Source organism: Scedosporium apiospermum, assembly GCF_000732125.1.
Source record: "Scedosporium apiospermum strain IHEM 14462 chromosome Unknown SEQ_SAPIO_0085, whole genome shotgun sequence".
Classification (NCBI taxonomy): Eukaryota; Fungi; Ascomycota; class Sordariomycetes; order Microascales; family Microascaceae; genus Scedosporium; species Scedosporium apiospermum.
Genome location: NW_015971786.1, coordinates 594,491 through 611,409, shown reverse-complemented (window position 1 = coordinate 611,409; position 16,919 = coordinate 594,491). Strand labels below are relative to the sequence as shown.

Below are 16,919 nucleotides of genomic sequence, written 5' to 3'. Positions count from 1 at the left end.
TCTACTCCCACAACACGCGAGCCTACACAACCGATACAGACCATGTCTTCGAGGAAGCGGAGTAGTGCCGCCGCTGGCTTGTCCGGCGCCCCTGTACCTAGCTCGAGTCCTACAACGACGACACCTAAGAGAAGAAGACCAACGTCCTCGTCGAGTTCCGCGAAGCGCCAAAAAGCCACCCACACAGCGGCAGGGGACGACGTATTAGAATGGTCAGACTCTGATAACGACCCTGATGTTATCGACCTACGAGATCCTACCAAGGTCCCCGAGCTCTTGCTGCAACGGCAACAAAAGAAAGCGGAACGTGTCAAGCTGGGGGCTTTTCAGTGTGCGATATGCATGGACCAAGCAACATCGCTCACGGTTACACATTGTGGTATGTTTTCTAGGGAGCCTTAATTTTTTTTTCTTATCTTGAAACCAAGTTATTGACATTGTTCTTATAGGTCACCTCTTCTGCGGGGATTGCCTTGTATCAGCGCTAAATATAGAGAACCAGAAAAACAAATGCCCCATATGCCGACAAAAAATCGAGAACAAGCCACGCGACTCCTATAAACAGACAACAAAGGGTTTCTGGCCACTGGAGCTTAAGCTCATGACGAGTACGAGGAAGGGGAAACGATCAGATGGCTGAGAAAAACTAAGCGGCACACTTAATATTGAGCGGGCATAAAGTGATGGGATGGGCTGTATTTTAGGGCGGATTTCGTTCTTCGACGTACTCAAGGATACACGTTATGCAGGACCTTGCACATAGAGAAGAGGCGCAGTTGCTGTATATACCTGAGGAGTTTTCTCTCTTGTGGTCTCAATTTCTGGAACTGGGTTCATGTTCATTAGAGGGTCGCTTCCTTTTGCTGCAATGGGGAGCATTGGACACTGGAACTTCATGAGACAAATGATGGCATTTCTGCATGGGGACGGAAGGGAGCATTGGCGCTAGTGTTAATTACCGTCCTGTATTTAAACTTTTTCTTTTCTCTTCTTCATGGTCTCTTCCACTCGGATCTATGGGTGTTTCCAGGTGTGTGCGTGTGTGTGTAAGTGTGCTCCCAAATGATCCTGCCGTCCCTCACGATCTGTGGTCCGAGATTTGGTCATATTGTCCAAGTCTCCCTCGACTAGGCTGCCTTCCAAGAGATCAAGCCGAAAAGAAGATAACCCTACAAGGCCGAAAGCTGCACACAAGAATAATTCACTGGTTGCCCGGTCCAAACATCTCAAAACGTGGTATGTTTCCATTACTTATCTATCCTGCTCCATCCCTTCCATGGTCTTTTTTTCACTGGAGTTGCATCTATGCCGACAACGCGTCCCCCATGCTCACCTTCTTTTCTTTTCTTCGTTCTTCTTGCTTTGAACTTTTCAATGGAATAGAATATCAGACACCCTCTTTGGCTCAGGTAAAACTTCATTTTCAAACTATTTTCCACACAAGTTAGCATGATAAAAGCAAGACAAAGGGCAGGGCAACAGAATCCATACCTCCAAGAACCCCGTCGCAATAATCATAACAACAAACGAATCCGCCAACTCGCCGATCCTCTCCGCCAGCGCCTCCTCGTCCGCGCCCCCGACGTGCCCGATTCCCGCCGAGCGCTTGAGTGTGTGCGCCACGAGCATGCGGTGATCCGTCAGGAAGCGGCGGCCTTGGGGCAGGTTGTGGGAGCCGCGGGAGACGAGGGCGGCGCCGATGATGCGGGCGACCTTGGCGAGGAGGGCGTAGTGGTTTGTAAGGGCTTGAGGGTTGTTCGGGTCTTTTTTTTTTGGAGGTTAGTGGGTCACATTTTCACTCCATTTGATGGGGAAGACGAAAAAGAAAGGAGAGAAGGGGGAAGTACGAACTAATTTGGAGCTCGGGGTCGACGGAAAAGAGGCGGGAAGCTTCAATGGCGCGGAAGAGATTCGCGTGCAGCACGTATTTCGCTCCCTCTCTAGTCTGGCAAAGCTGCAGCAAGAGCGCGAGCTTGGCATCGTGGTAGTGCTGCTGCTCTGGCTTCCCAGACTGCAGGATCTCCTGGCTCTCGAGCATGATATTCCTCAGCGAGTCCACGAGCACACCGATGAAGTTAAGCCTGTTAAGCGTGTCGACGACGTGACTGTCGCGCTCCTCGCTACCGAGATGGACGAGCGCTGAGAGGAGGATAAGGGCCGCCGTTTGGCAGGCCGGCTCACCACCGTATGCATCATCGCAGATGACATTGGCCAACCTATCGCCATACACCTGGATGGTCTTCATCGTCTTCTGGCGCTCGGAGAAGGCCGCGCCTTCATCTACTATACCGGTAAGGTAGCGGTAGCAGATGCTATAGTAAACGGTCCTGAGCTCGCTCTGGTCTGCCCACTTGCCGATGGCCTGTAGACACGTTTGGAAGAGCTGGTACAGCTTGTCACCTACGAGGTGGCTCATTTCGGCGGCTTTGCCGTTGACGCTCTCGGGTCCTGCAGGTGGCGTAAGATCTAGCTTGAAGAGGAGCACCTTTGCTAGCTTGGCGAGTTCGTAGGCTAGGGGCTGGCGTTCCGACGCACACGATTCGAGGTTGGGAAGTATCGTCTGCAGCGTTTGTAAGTAGAAAGATGTCCGCGCGCTGCCTTGCAAGTCGTTCGACTCGATCATGATGAGTACGAGGTTTACCCATGCCTTGAGAAGTTTAAGACTCTGGGATACCATTTGCACCTGTCTGTTGGACGACATGAGGTATTCAAGAAGGCAAGCTTCTTCTCGGTTGATGGCAATTAGATCCTGCGGCGAGATGAGCGATGCAACGTCTCTCGCCTCGCTGCGCCTGAGAAGCAAGATCTCCTTGATTTGGTCAACGCTATAGATCTGATTACCGTCTCCGTCGTCCACGATACAGACATTGACGTCTAAGCCGTTGTAGAAATCCAGTAATGGCGGCGAAATTTCCCAGGACTCGAACGGCAAGATAAAATCAAAGAGCTCAAAGACAGAGCAGGCTGGCATCACCTCTTGGGCACTTTGGGGGATCTCGCCCCGTAGCGCGTCGAAAATTCTCCGCTTGTATGTTGGAAGATTTGCTTGGGATACGTCGCAAAGCTCAATGGCGATGTAGTCGAAGACAGCGGCGCGATGAGACATGAAGTCCATGAGAGTAACCGCGCCATCCGTAAGCGGGAACTCCATCGCAACCATAGAAGCTCCTTCCCAAAGAAGGTCTGCGGATATTGTCTGCTCTTCTCGCGAGACGGCGAATACAAAGTCGATGTTCCTCAATTCATCGATCACCAGCGGAGCGGTCAGAGGTGAGCTCCAGAGAATTTGTAGAATCCGGAGCGCTTTGTACTTCAGAGCCATGAGCCACTGTCGGATGCCTTGTTCGTCGAGGGTGGAAATACCATTCCACAGCGTAATCAAGCTATGGAAAACAGACGTTCCATTGTAGAACGGACTGTTGGGTTCAACCGAAAGTCGATCTACCTCACATTGAAACCCTAGTAGCAGATGCGCAATGGAAGGTTTCCTAGGAGATTCACGTAGGCATGCATATAGGAAGTCTAGGATATAGATCTTGATCATGTAGCTTGGTGAATCCATCTCGCGACCTGGTTCAAGAGGGGCGTCCAAGTCGGCCATGAAGGAACGTGCTATCGCCTCATTGTCGCCGTCAGCTTCCAGTGCAACGATAGCTTTGTTGCGATGCGCATGTGGACCGCCCTGCCACGACCAAGCGGCAATGACTCTCGAAGTAACGGATATCCGCTCGAGAAGCTTGAGGCAGGCGAGGGTGAGATCGGGAAGTCCAAGGCCACAGAAAGTTCCGAGATCAACAATGAGACTAATATGGCCCACCAAGCCATCCTCAAAGGAAGAATAGAGTGATGCGGAGCCAGGAAGCCTCTGATATGTCGACTGATTCCTGATAATAGGCCTGACGATGTCGAGGTAAGTAGCTTGGAGGTCTAGAATTCGGGAGATGAGGGCAATTGCTTGGAGTATGCCGAGAATTAAAGGGGAGTCAGGGGATGAGTTGCCGACTTCAGCTGCGGGTTGGTGAATTGCCGCAAAAAGCGCAGCGACGGCCTTCTCTGTGAGCATCCACTCCATCACGCGGGCGAATGGGTGTAAGCGGACATAGGTGGCAAGGTCGCTTGTGGTTATGGCCGAATCTATCGGGAGGTTCGTCGAGTTTGCGAGGATAATGAGGTCTTCATTAAATGTGTTGAGACAGACAAGGGCGAAGTCTAGACATCGCAATCTAAGCATCCGCGCCTGGTTCTTGTCCGTGAGCTCATCAATCTTTCGCGACAGGACGTGACCTAAAACGTAATCGACAAAGCCGTCGATGCCGGGCATTCGATATGATGACCCTAGGTTCTCAGGGAACGGTAGGGAGTCATTCAATGGGCTAGAGCCCTCGACTGGAGTAAGGAGAGAGGTGAGGAGCAGCGTAAAGGCATATGGCTCCTCAAAGCCATTGCTGATCTCTTCTAGTACTCGCTCCGGGGATACCGTGGGACCTAGTTGGGAGAGCTTCGGATATCCCGCGGGGTGGCCGGATGGTGGGAGGCTGTACGCTCCGGTTGTCCAATTGTCTACGTGCGCCCACATAGAATGGCATTCCTCGACTGATTTTCTTGTCATCAAAGCCCCCAAAGCCCAGAATGTGCAGGCTCGGAGACGGGGCGGGATTTGACTGCTTGCGAGCTGGAAAAGGATATCGGCCAAGTTGAACTTTTGTTCGTGAAGCAAATAGAGCCTCGCAGTTTCGCTTTCTGTCGCTAGCTTCGTGATCAGCCGCAGGTAGCACTCCAGCATCATAGCCGACTCGGGTTCAGCCTCCATAATCGCAGGCGTAGGCTTGCCCGGACGGAAGGTTGCTTGGGGTGTGGGTGCCGGCTTTTCCCGTATCTTTTCCGAAAAGAAATTGAGTTCCTTGAATATTTGCGACCACGTCAAGGACAAGGATTTTCGGAGCTTCCCCGAGGCGTGGTGCCCTTCGTCCATGAGGAATTCGTGTGCGGACGTTGCGCATTCTTCGTTCTCGGAGATTGCTTGGAGCATTTCACAAAAAGCAGTCACTAATGGGGTGGATGCTCGCCGAGACGCCCAATGCATAAAACCTGCCAGATTCGAGTCCGGATCGGACCAGAAATTGGCCGCTGCCTCAGGGCGACCTTCGTAAGAGTAGGCAATGATGATGAGAAACCGCTCCAAATTTAGGTCGTGTTCGTGCGTCTGGCTGAGCTGCCGTTGCTCATCTTGCTCAACACGCAGCCGTCTCAAGACATCGGGCAGATTCGTAATGAAGCCGTCGATGAAGACTTCTAAGCGAGCCATCAAGGCCGTTTGGAAAAACTCCGAAAATGGAACTGAATCGGAAGAAAGGTTGGGTGACTTCCGCTGCAACCACGATCTCATACCCATACGGGCAGGGTCTTGCCATTCGACAGACTTGACATCTGCAGCGACTGACAAGAGGAAGTCGAAAGCACCATCTTTTAAGGATTCCAGGAATTGCCTCGCCCTTTCACGGTCCTCTGTAAATTTCGTGTTAGTAGACGAGACGAAGCCACGGAAGAAGGTCGTTCGATATTCCTACCTTCATCTAGATCTACAGGAGGCACAATGGTGCCCTCTTCTATATCATCGATATAGTAGCCACTGTATTCAGCTAGCCACCATGCCCGGAAGGCGGCCTGCAAATATGGTAGCGCCCATTGTTCTGGCTCTTTCGGACATACCGCGCTATTTAACTTCCTTGCCTGGTTGAGCCCGCTGTTGGACTCTACGGAACCTAAATGCGTCACGAAGGCGCCGAGAGGGGGGATTCTGTGGACTATTTCGAAGTGTTAGCAAGTAGTGATGCAAACCAAAGGGGCGTTCCACGGGCTGCAAGAATAAACGTACCGAGTAAACTGTCGTACTTATCAGTGGCTTTGAGTTCGGCGAGGAGGCTCTTAAAATCATCTTCTTGTCCAAGATTGGTTTCAATGGCTCTGCACATGATAATGGCCATAAGCTCGTGCTGCTGAATGAGGCTGACACGGGAAAATTCGACCGTCTCCAGTTCCCCAGCGAGCTCTGGCGTTTGCCCTCCCGCAAGGACAGCCGCGGCAGTTATTTTGTCGTTGAGCTTTTGGATCCATGCACGAACATCCTTCATGGCTACCATGCATCGAGGTACGATCCGCTGCGAATCCTTCACGGCGAACACGCCTTCGCGCAAATACTGTGTAGCGTAATCGTATACTGGTCCATTTTCGGTCTCCGCCTCGCGGTCGAGATCGATAAGGAGACGGATGATATCAAGGACATACTTCCGGTGCTGGTGGAATCGTATTATAGAGCATTCTAGAAGCGATCGGCCAAGGATACCGGGGTCATCTTGCGAATCGAGAACGATGGCGGCAGCTTCAATTTCGTTTATTTCAACCTCGTCGGATAGGTTCAAGACATTCTGCTTGAATTCGTCATTGATCGAGTATTCCTCCCCGTTTACAGTAACCTTGCCTATAAAGAGTAGCGAGGTTAGAACCGCTCTAATGGCACGGATGGGTCTCAAACCATACCGGAGTTGATTGCATTCCGACTTTCGGTGCTTCTTGCTGGACGGGTCCACACCTTTTTGAGCTCTTCTTCAAAGACGTCAAGCACGGAGCCATCGTCCCGAAGGAGGTCGAGATTCTCATGGCGGCCCTCAAGAATAGATAAAAAAATTCTGTCCAAGGTCTGGAGGGCGATCAAGGTTGTCTGTTCGGCCATTTTGGTTGTAAGGGAACTATTGCATCGTTGCTGCGATCAACTATCTTCGGGAGCGCGAGGGAGAATCGAGGAAAGTCGCAGCAGCCGAATGCGCGAGTCCGCCGGACAGAGAAGCTGATCCAAGTGCACGACTAAGCCGACCCCGCGTTTTGTACCGCGTTGATAGATGGATCGGAGGCCTTGGATTGGGAGGCCGGAGTGCTGAGTTGGGGGGGTTTCAGCGTTGGTGGGCGGCGTTTGTTGACTTTGGGTTGCGAGGCTGATGAACGTTTCCACCATCGCGACTCTTTTTTTCGGGAGAGCTTCCAGGAAAGCTATTACAGTGCGGAATGAGACAATCGAATTTCACACCGTGATGCCTGGGCGATTGTCTGTTTCTGGATACAGTGTAAAGTACAGTTTGGGATAATCAAGGCGGTGAAGATTCTGCCGCCTTCAAGCGCGTCCACCCGCGACTTCCCTTGGAGGCTCAGCTGGGTTCTCTTCCATATTACGCGAAGCTTTGAACAGACAAATATCTTATCACGCACCATATGGCTTGATTTCGTCCTTTCTTTTCGAGCATCCTCATTCGTTTATATTTTGATAGGCGCCGTCCTAAGTTCGCATTGCAACCAAATTCATGACTCAATTTAGGCAGCACCTGCTTCCATCCATCTTGAGCTCGAGCTACAGCCCCCCACGGAGCTAAGCCTGGCTTTCTGACATAGACCTACGAACTGTTCTGTGAATAACGTATGGGTCTCGTTAAAATAACGCGGAGAGCTTGTGCTGCCTGGGGAGAGTAAGGATTGCCGCTCTGTCGTGGATTTCTTAACCTCATTTCCCTCGTCAAGATGTCTTCAGCCAAGGGGCATACCGTGAATCAGCTTTCGCGTTCGTAGAAGTCCGTACCATGAGTAGAAAGACGGTGTACTAACGGTCAGACAAACAGATGATATCGGGAATGGTAGTAACAAGACCCGGGGAACGGCCTTAGACGGTGAGCTTCCGGCCTTCCTCCCTTTCTTTAGTGACCGTGTGCTGACCTCCGCCCTAGATCTCGTCTTTCTGCTGGATAAGAACGGAAGGAATCCTACTTTGTAAGGAAAAAGAACTGTTCATGTTTCACTATCGAGATATCGAGCCATTGCTAACAGGTGCTTTAGTTCTGTTCTGGAGGACAAGAACTATCATAAGCTTCTGGAATCGCTCTTCAGATGCGTCTTGACTGAGAAATCCCTCTTCTTTGGCCGCGGCAGGGCCGCTGCAACCCTGCGCTTATCTAAATGCGCGAAAGCGATAAGGGCAGTTGTGGAGCATGGACTGTCAAAGCTGCGACGAAAGACTACCCTGGCCGTAGTTGACCACATCACGCAGACCTTACCCGGCCCCGACGAGGAATGGATTGAGCCATTGGTCCAAGACTACGTCAAAGTCCTGCTTCTCCTTATATCTCGCCCAGCGAATGTAGAACAACTCGTCAGGCAGTCTGCGGATGGGTGGGAATCAGTTGTCCACTTTTGCATCGACGCGATATCCGGGTACCTTAGTTATGTGGATCGAGATGCGAGTGTCCTCGCTCGAGCGTCTCCGGCCCCCGGAAGCACTCCCCTCCCGAGGTCCTCAGGAAGGTCAAGTTCGGATGTCGGTCACAAGGGCCCAGGATACATAAGCAAGACTACACTCTTGGATCTTCTCGAGTGCCTTTATTACCTGGTGCTCACACCCAACTCACCACTCACTAGAGTCGCGGAAGAGGCATCAAGAATTGTACTGCGCATCTTGAAAATTAAGCAGGCTACACTCGGCCGTATCCAGCAGTTCTCTTTCGCTACGCTCAACACTATCCTGACTCGCATGGAGCTAGAAAATCTAGATTTGGTGAGGAAGCTAACAACCGAGCTGCTCTCCGTTGTTTCTCACTGGTGGGATGTCCAAAAGGTAGCCAAGGATGAGATGCTGAAGTCTATAAGGGACGAGATGATACGAACCATGTTCGCGATGTTCCTCCACATCGAGCACCTAGTTCAGATGGATGCCAATGATCAGATTCGCAAGGATGTGGGGGATCTTCTTGACGTCCTATGGTCCGAATATTCCAGACGGGATGCGTCAGACCAGCTGCGACTTGAAGACTTGAATTTTAGCTCGCTCCCGGTACCACCTGATTTCTTTAAAACGCCCCTCTTCAGCCTTCAGCCCCATGACAAGGAAGCCGAGCGCAAATGGGCAGTACTGGAGTGCCTCGCCTTCTTCGAAAGTGTGTTCTCGAGATATAGCAAGAAAGAGAGAGTTCAGCCGGCTGGCGGCGATGAGCAGCCACGGAAGCGCCGTCGAATGGCCCAGGAGCCCAACCGGCTCCGTCAGAAACTAAAATCTGACGCGGAATCTCAGTTTACTGCCCTCCAGCTCGTGCCCTTCCTCGTCCACAGTAAAGCTCTGGCCGGCGATGATGTATGGGACCTTGTGGGTGACCTACTTGGTCTGGTCACTTCCAAACAAATCCAGACTGCATCGTGGGCAATGTTGTCTGCGGCTAGGTGAGTCGAGCTGGCAATAGGTTGCACATTCGCTAGTGGTCATACTAACCGTGACACCTAGCTGCGCTTTGAGGGAGGATGCTTCCAACTCATTCTTGGCATCCACATGGAAACAGATGTGGCAGCTTGTCGTGCGTAGTGTCAGCCTTCCTGGCGTATCCCGTGCGTCATGTGTACTCCTCCGCACTCTTTTGGAGGCAGACCTCGTCAGTTACCATGTCATTTCAAATGATATTAATGACATCGTCACTACGGCTGATGTCAATGGGCCTGCCGTCCTCACGGACTCTTCCTTGCTGCTTATGTTGCATTTACTACAACTTCGGAATTTGAAGCTCCCGAGCGCCAGTCAATCAACCTGCAACCATGTCATACGTTGGGTTTTTCTCAAGTGGAATCCTGGTAGGTTGAAGAAGATTTGAAAGCCCACCTTCCTTGGTCGAGCCAGTAGAAACTAACTTAGTACAGAGGACCTCTCATTCGCGTCGCTCCATTCCCCATACGTTGCTGCCGTCGACCTCGTCAATTTACTGCGTGCTGCGTGCGGTGCAAGCCTTCTCCCGGCATCTAGTGCGCAGCGAGTATCGGGAGGTTCCATCAGCCAAGCATGGAAGTCCCACTGCTCTGCGGTAGATGTCGGAAGGTATCTTCTTCTCTTGGACGAGTCCGAGCTGCGCTCACGCTCTCCCCTGTCCTCCACACGCCCCACCCTCTCAGGAAGCCCTGGACAAAAGGCGGACCCTTCAAGCTTTTTTACCTCGAGAAAGCTGGTGCTAGAACTACTTTCTCCCAAATTGGAAGAACTCCAGACCTTATGTGATAGTTGGAGCAAGAAATCCACCGATTCCTTCTCGCAGATCTCTTCTGAACGCCTGCAAAGCTTGTTTATGGCCTGTATCTGCGGATCCATGGTCCTTCACCAGCTGGCGGATCTGAACACGAGACAGTCTCGGGATGTTGAGCCCGCGCTATTCAAGCTCCTTGATGATATTCTGGTCGCCGTGCTTGAATCCCATGAGTCTCAGTTGTTTTTGGATGTCCTGCTCAGATCGATTCGACCCGTCCTTCCTTCCACTTCCTCGTCAGAGCTGAACTATCTAGTCACGGAGCATGAGCCATTACTCTTGATCTGTTCGAAACTCTCACGAGTTCTGAAAGAGCATAATGTCCGGCAATCCTCGGGTCAGAATGTAGATGACATGGACATCGATGACGAATTCGATTCACAGACTAGCAAGTCCAGCTCAGCTTCTCGGTCTGCCGAAGTCCCGAGGCAGATCACGAATCTTACCCTGGACCTGAGCGCATACTACGTAGAGACGGCCCTTCTACTGCATCTACTTGAAATATTATCGAATGATGTCGGACAGGTTGGTCTCATTCCCGAGGCTTTCCTCGATCACGTAGTGGCGCTTAGCGACGAGGAGTTCCTACTCGGCCAAAATACCATCCTCGAAATATTCCGCTCGGACCTGGTCACAAACCCCGGTGACGGATTCCGGGTCGTTGAAAGGGTTGGAAGTATTATCGGGAGGGTTCCGGAGTACAACTGTTGCGAGGTTGCACTCTCATGTTGCCTCGATCTTATCGAAGCCTTGTTACCTGTTTGGATCGACGTCCAACACGACGTTGCGATTATGGTCGGCGATCTTTACCACCATTTCGTGAAGACCTGTTTACCTGGTAACCAACTCTCCCCGAACACCCAGGTTGCCCTTGTCAAGCTACTGCTTTCCATCATGAAAGTGGATACTCAGTACGCGGACAAAATCGGCCTCTCATCTTGTCGGTCAACTCTATTGTCTATCGAACAGCAAGGAGCGATGGCAGTCAAATTTTTTGTCGGCGCCAACATATCAACCATCTTCGGTCTCTATGTTCTCAAGCTTCATGACGATATCTTCGTTGATGTGCTGAGTAGCCTCCCGGCCGACCCGGAGAACATAGAAGGGATCGCCTACCGTCTCTTCGCTCTGGCCGAGCTCGCATGTCACTGGCCGACCCTGCTTCGGCGATGCATTTACCACATCTTTGAGACACCTGGAAACATCCCAGCCGCAACAAACTATGCAACGCGCTGTCTCCAAAATGTTTCCTCGGCTCTCAAACTGAAATCACCAGCAGAGCTTTTTTCTCTCTTTGCTCCTCAGCTCCTCTACACTTGGCTGCTCAACAATTCGATCGACGACATACCATACTCTATCTTCGGGTTCGCTTCATTACAGGAGCTCATCAAGGCTTCCGGCAGCGAAGCACCCGCCTTGATGATTATGCGCGGCCCAGGCGATTCGATAGAAGGTCTTGCTGACTGTCTTGGTAAGAGTACTGTTGACGTCGTTTCAGGAAACTTTTCGAAGATCATGGCCTATGCGATTGCGCATGGGATCGCTCGGTCTAAGAGTCGAAGCGAACCTAGTAGCCACGATGCCGGAGCCAAGGACTCCAGTAGCCGAAATTCCAATGAGCGAGGTGAGGCATGGGTTAGGAAGCTGCTAGGCTCCCAGGCCTTCATTGAAGCCGTCTACACCAATTTTACAGACATGGTGGCTCATTTCATGGACCTTTTTGATCAAGAGGATCCCATTGAACAGTACTTTATCGGGCCTCTCTCTTATGCCGGTGACATCCTCGCCGAGATCAAGAAATTCTCACATTCGGAGGTCAAACTACCTCCAAATCAACAGCCGGTGTTCAAGGGTCGCCATTTGATTCGCCAATTGAATCATCTCTGTAATCTTGCTCCGAAATATGAGTTCACTACGCTATGGACACCAGCTCTGGTTGTATTCGTGGCGCGAAAACTCATCAATACCGTCCGCCCAGCCCTCGGGTCGTTGCATGCCTGCTCTGTTCTGAGGAAGCTGAGAATACTCATATCTTTAGCGGGACCCGTCGCTCTCGATTCCTATCCGCTTGAAATGCTGCTTCATTCAGTCAGGGCGTTCATTGTGGACTCTGAATGTGCTGATGATGCGATGGGAATCAGCCAGTATCTCATAACGAAGGGTACTCCTCATTTGGAGCAGAGTCCCTCATTCCTTGCTGGATATGCTCTCTCTACACTAGCATCCCTGAGAGTCTTCCTCGAGTCTAGCCAATCGAGCACCACGCAAGAAAGCCAGTTCAAGGCTACCATGAGCAAAGCGAAACTGTTTCACTCGTGGTTCGGCAAGTATCTTGCGTCATACACGTCGCCTAGCTTCAAGTCGGACCTAAAACAAGAAGCTATCTTTAGATCCATTACCCAGTCAGCTGCACATATTAGATCTTCAGGAAATGCCGACAAGGGTACCCACGAGAGCACCCTCCTTCTTGAGATATTGCGAGATGAAGGTCAGCAAGATCAGTTACTCAATGATTCAGCGCGAGATCTGGCTCTAGGTCTTCTGTGTGGTGACTTTAAGCTGCCAGAATCGATTCGGGAAGACATAATAGAGACGGACCAAGAGGCCATCTCTCAGGCCCCGGTAGTGTGGAAGAGCTGCATGGCCCAGGCCTTAAGCGGGCAGTATCTTGCCTGGGCAGGCAGGGTCGCTGGGAGGTCATTCGCCGCATCTGGTGCAGTACCGGACGAGCTTCTACAAGAGTCGCGCTTGTCCCAATATCTCCGTATTGCGCCCGGTGCCAACGGCTCCCAGCGTGGTCTACTTCACCTTCTTCAAGGCCTAACGATAAACAAGAGCCCTTCCACAGCGGGTCTTGCCGAATCCGCTCTTCGATCTGTTGTGTCTGAGGCTAGGGCTGCTCAGGATGACCATTTAACTGTGGCTTGTCAGGAGGCTTTGAGCGAAACGCTCTTTCTAACCTCCGACTGGGGAGAGTATTACCCGCCCCCTTCAGAATGTCCGTCTCTTGACCCCCCTACGGAGGACCGGTTGTTCTTGAAAGAGAATATCGAGAATGAAAATTGGCTTCAGCGTCTCTGTTTATATCTTGCACGGTCCGCATCGACCCAGGTTATTGTCCTCGCGGTCATCTCTCCGTTGCTGGAAGAGGTCAAGGGGTTCGCAGAACAGGCCTTTCCTTACATCCTCCACCTGACCTTATTTGCCCAGATGGACCAACACCAAGTTGTCAAGCGAAAAATCTCCGAAGCCTTCAAGGAGTGGCTCTCTGTCGCTAGCGCGAAGGCCAAAGACAACCAAAAGCTTGTGATAAATGCCCTCCTTTACCTGAGAACCCAGAGGCTACCTAACGAGACCTCGATCGCGGATCGCGCACACTGGTTGGACGTGGATGCTCTTGGGGCCGCCTCTGCGGCATCAAGATGCGGAATGCCTAAGACGGCACTCTTATTTGTCGAATCTGGCCCGGCGGAAAGTACTCGCACATCGAGACGGGCTTCGGCTGCGAGGGAGCATGACTCTAGTGATCTCTTGCTAACAATTTACGAGAATATCGATGATCCCGATGCGTACTACGGCCTGTCTCAGAATTCAAGCCTCGCTAGTGTGTTGGCAAGGCTTGAGTATGAAAAAGATGGAGCAAAGAGCCTTGCCTTTCGGGGGGCCCAATATGATAGCCATATTCGGCTACGCGATCGCAGTTCCGAACGGGATGGGAAGTCACTTGTTAAAACACTGACGACACTCGGACTAGCTGGCTTGTCCCATTCGCTACTCCAGACACAACAAAGCCTTGATGGTGAATCTGCTTCTCTGGAGACTACTTTCCAAACGGCGCGACGTTTAGAGCAGTGGAACCTTCCGGTCCCTACGTCGACCACAAACTACGCAGTGACCGTGTATAAGGCCTACCAGACGATTCACCAGGCGAGCGAGATTTTAACCATTCGCAAGACCGTCCATGACGGGTTTGAAGAAACCATGCGCGCCCTGACCACTCAGCACTACAACGTTGCGAGTCTCCGTCAGCATCTAGGCGCTCTTGCGGTGTTGTCAGAGCTTGACGATATTCTGAACGTCGCCACATTTCCTGATCTCGAGGCTATTTTAGACAAATTCGATGGTCGATCGCGATGGATGCGTAGCGGGCGGTACGATGACGTTAGCCATATGCTTTCCTGTAGGGCAACGACCCTGAGTATGTTGAGCCAGCAGACAGTCCTACGCACTAAGGCAAATCTTTCCCCAGCCGATGCACGGCAAGTGGAGATACGATCGATGCTTATGTCCTCGGACATCTACCGATTCCATCAAGCTACACAGGAATGTTTGAATGTGTCTACTACCTTGACAGATATGATTGAGCCATGCGAGAAACTGGGACTTGTTGTCGACGCTGCAATCAGGATGGAAGCAGCGAACTCTCTCTGGGATCATGGAGAGATGGCATCGTCTATTGGTATCTTACAGAGTATCGATCAAGACTCGGCGCTCAAGAAGCAGACGGTGCCTGTTAGCCGATCAGATTTGCTTTCCAAAATTGGCCATCAGGTTTCTGTTGCCAGGCTTGAAAAGCCTCAAAATATACAGAAAAAATATCTCGAGCCAGCGCTGAAGGAGCTGAAAGGGAAGAACAAGGGTAAGGAAGCAAGCAAAGTGTTCCACCAGTTTGCCATGTTCTGTGACGAGCAGCTTCAAAACCCAGATGGCCTCGAGGATCTTGCACGATTGCAAAACCTACGGCAAGGCAAGAGCGACGAAGTCATGCAGCTCAAGGAGTTGATTGCTAGTACGAAGGAGACGCAAATCAGGAACAGGTACACTGGACATCTGGCCAAGGCAAGACAGTGGCTAGAGCTTGACGAACAAGAGCTTCGTCGAGTCGAGCAAACACGAAACGAATTCGTGCGACTCAGCTTGGAAAACTACCTCCTTTCCCTGATTGCGTCAGATGCCCACAACAATGACGCTCTGCGATTCACAGCACTCTGGCTTGAAAAGGCAGAGGATGAGGCAATAAACGAAGTAGTCAGGAAGTATTTCGATAAAGTTCCGACGAGGAAATTCGCAACGCTGATGAATCAACTGTCGTCGAGACTCCAAGATGATACAAGTCTCTTTCAGCGACTGCTCTTTGGCATGATCTTGAACATCTGCATCGACCATCCGTACCACGGCATGTACCATATATGGGCAGGAATGAACTCGCGTCTCAACAAGAGAGATGATGTGGCGGTTTCCCGTCACAAAGCGACGGAGAAGGTCGCTAAGCATCTGGCTACGACGAAGGAAGTTGCCTCAACATGGCAGGCCATCGACAAGACGAGCAAATATTACCATGCTCTAGCCGCCGACCGCAACCCGGAGAGGTATAAGAACGGGGCCCGTCTACGGTTGAAGGATTGTCCTGCAGCGCACAACCTTCTGAGTTGCTTAGTCCGATACCCTATCCCGCCACCGACGATGCAAATGGAGTTGTCAGTTGATAAAGACTACTCAAAGGTCCCAGTGATTACCACACTCGAGCCCACCATGTCTATCGCGTCGGGCATCAGCGCGCCCAAGATCGTTACGGCGCTTGGTAGCGATGGGGTGAAGTACAAGCAGCTCGTCAAGGGTGGGAATGACGACTTGCGGCAGGATGCCATCATGGAACAGGTCTTTGCAGCCGTTTCTTCCCTTCTCAAACTCCATCGAGACACGCAGCAACGAAATCTTGGTATCAGGACGTACAAGGTACTTCCCTTGACAGCATCGTCTGGTCTCATAGAATTCGTCCCAAATACCATTCCACTTCACGAGTTCTTGATGCCGGCTCACGAACGTTACTACCCCAAGGATTATAAGGGAGGCCAGTGTAGGAGAGAAATTGGCAATGTGCAGGGAAAGTCGGTGGAGACCAGGGTAGCCACCTACCGCAAGGTCACAGACCGATTCCATCCCGTGATGCGGTACTTTTTCATGGAGTACTTCGTCGATCCGGATGAGTGGTATGCCAAGCGGTTGGCGTATACGAGGTCCACGGCGGCCATATCCATGCTAGGACATGTCCTTGGTCTCGGAGACCGACATGGGCACAACATTTTACTGGACACCAAGACGGGCGAAGTAGTGCACATCGATCTCGGCGTCGCATTCGAGATGGGTCGCGTTCTCCCCGTGCCGGAGCTCGTGCCCTTCCGTTTAACGCGAGATATCGTCGATGGCATGGGCATCACCAAGACCGAGGGTGTGTTCCGGCGCTGCTGCGAATTTACATTAGATGCGCTACGGGAAGAGACGTATTCGATCATGACGATCCTCGACGTGCTGCGGTACGATCCTCTGTACTCATGGTCGATCTCGCCAGTACGGCTCGCCAAACTTCAAGACGCGCGGAGAGACGGCGAGGAGAGGGATGAGATTGACGAACAGGAAGCAGAGAAGAACCGAAGGAAGGGCTCGAGAATCAATGAGCCGTCCGAAGCAGATCGCGCTTTGGAGGTGGTCAGGAAGAAGCTGTCCAAGACGCTAAGCGTTACTGCAACGGTAAATGATTTGATTAACCAGGCCACTGATGAGAGGAATCTTGCGGTGCTGTACTCAGGTAAGACTCCCAAACAGGATAACACATCCGTTCTACCACGTTTGAATCCTCGACTAACGTGACCTTTGTTGTTGCAGGGTGGGCGGCATATGCGTAAGGACGTTTAGAGCTCTCCCGAGTTCATGTAGGCTAGGTGTTGGAAAGCGTTTTACTGTGTCTTGGAATACTGTATTCTGGTGTAATAATACCTCCATCTCATGTATTTCTTTCTTTTCTCTTTTCTTGTCGTCGTCAAT

The 16,919-nt window shown here is 51.5% G+C and overlaps 2 protein-coding genes across 2 annotated transcripts; one reads left to right on the top strand and one right to left on the bottom strand.

The window, feature by feature from the left end:
- Nucleotides 1-1,371: 1,371 nt before the first annotated feature.
- SAPIO_CDS2183 (uncharacterized protein) lies at nucleotides 1,372-6,730 on the bottom strand (the record flags this gene model as incomplete). The annotated part of the gene is made up of 6 exons (XM_016785284.1): nucleotides 1,372-1,428; nucleotides 1,492-1,763; nucleotides 1,852-5,505; nucleotides 5,568-5,804; nucleotides 5,876-6,478; nucleotides 6,538-6,730. 6 exons carry the CDS (start codon nucleotides 6,728-6,730, stop codon nucleotides 1,372-1,374), a joined length of 5,016 nt encoding a protein of 1,671 aa, XP_016645162.1.
- An 836-nt stretch (nucleotides 6,731-7,566) lies between these two features.
- Nucleotides 7,567-16,780, top strand: SAPIO_CDS2182 (Serine/threonine-protein kinase TEL1; the record flags this gene model as incomplete). Its single annotated transcript, XM_016785283.1, has 6 exons — nucleotides 7,567-7,606; nucleotides 7,665-7,812; nucleotides 7,879-9,252; nucleotides 9,314-9,414; nucleotides 9,721-16,683; nucleotides 16,761-16,780. 6 exons carry the CDS (start codon nucleotides 7,567-7,569, stop codon nucleotides 16,778-16,780), a joined length of 8,646 nt encoding a protein of 2,881 aa, XP_016645161.1.
- Nucleotides 16,781-16,919: the final 139 nt, after the last annotated feature.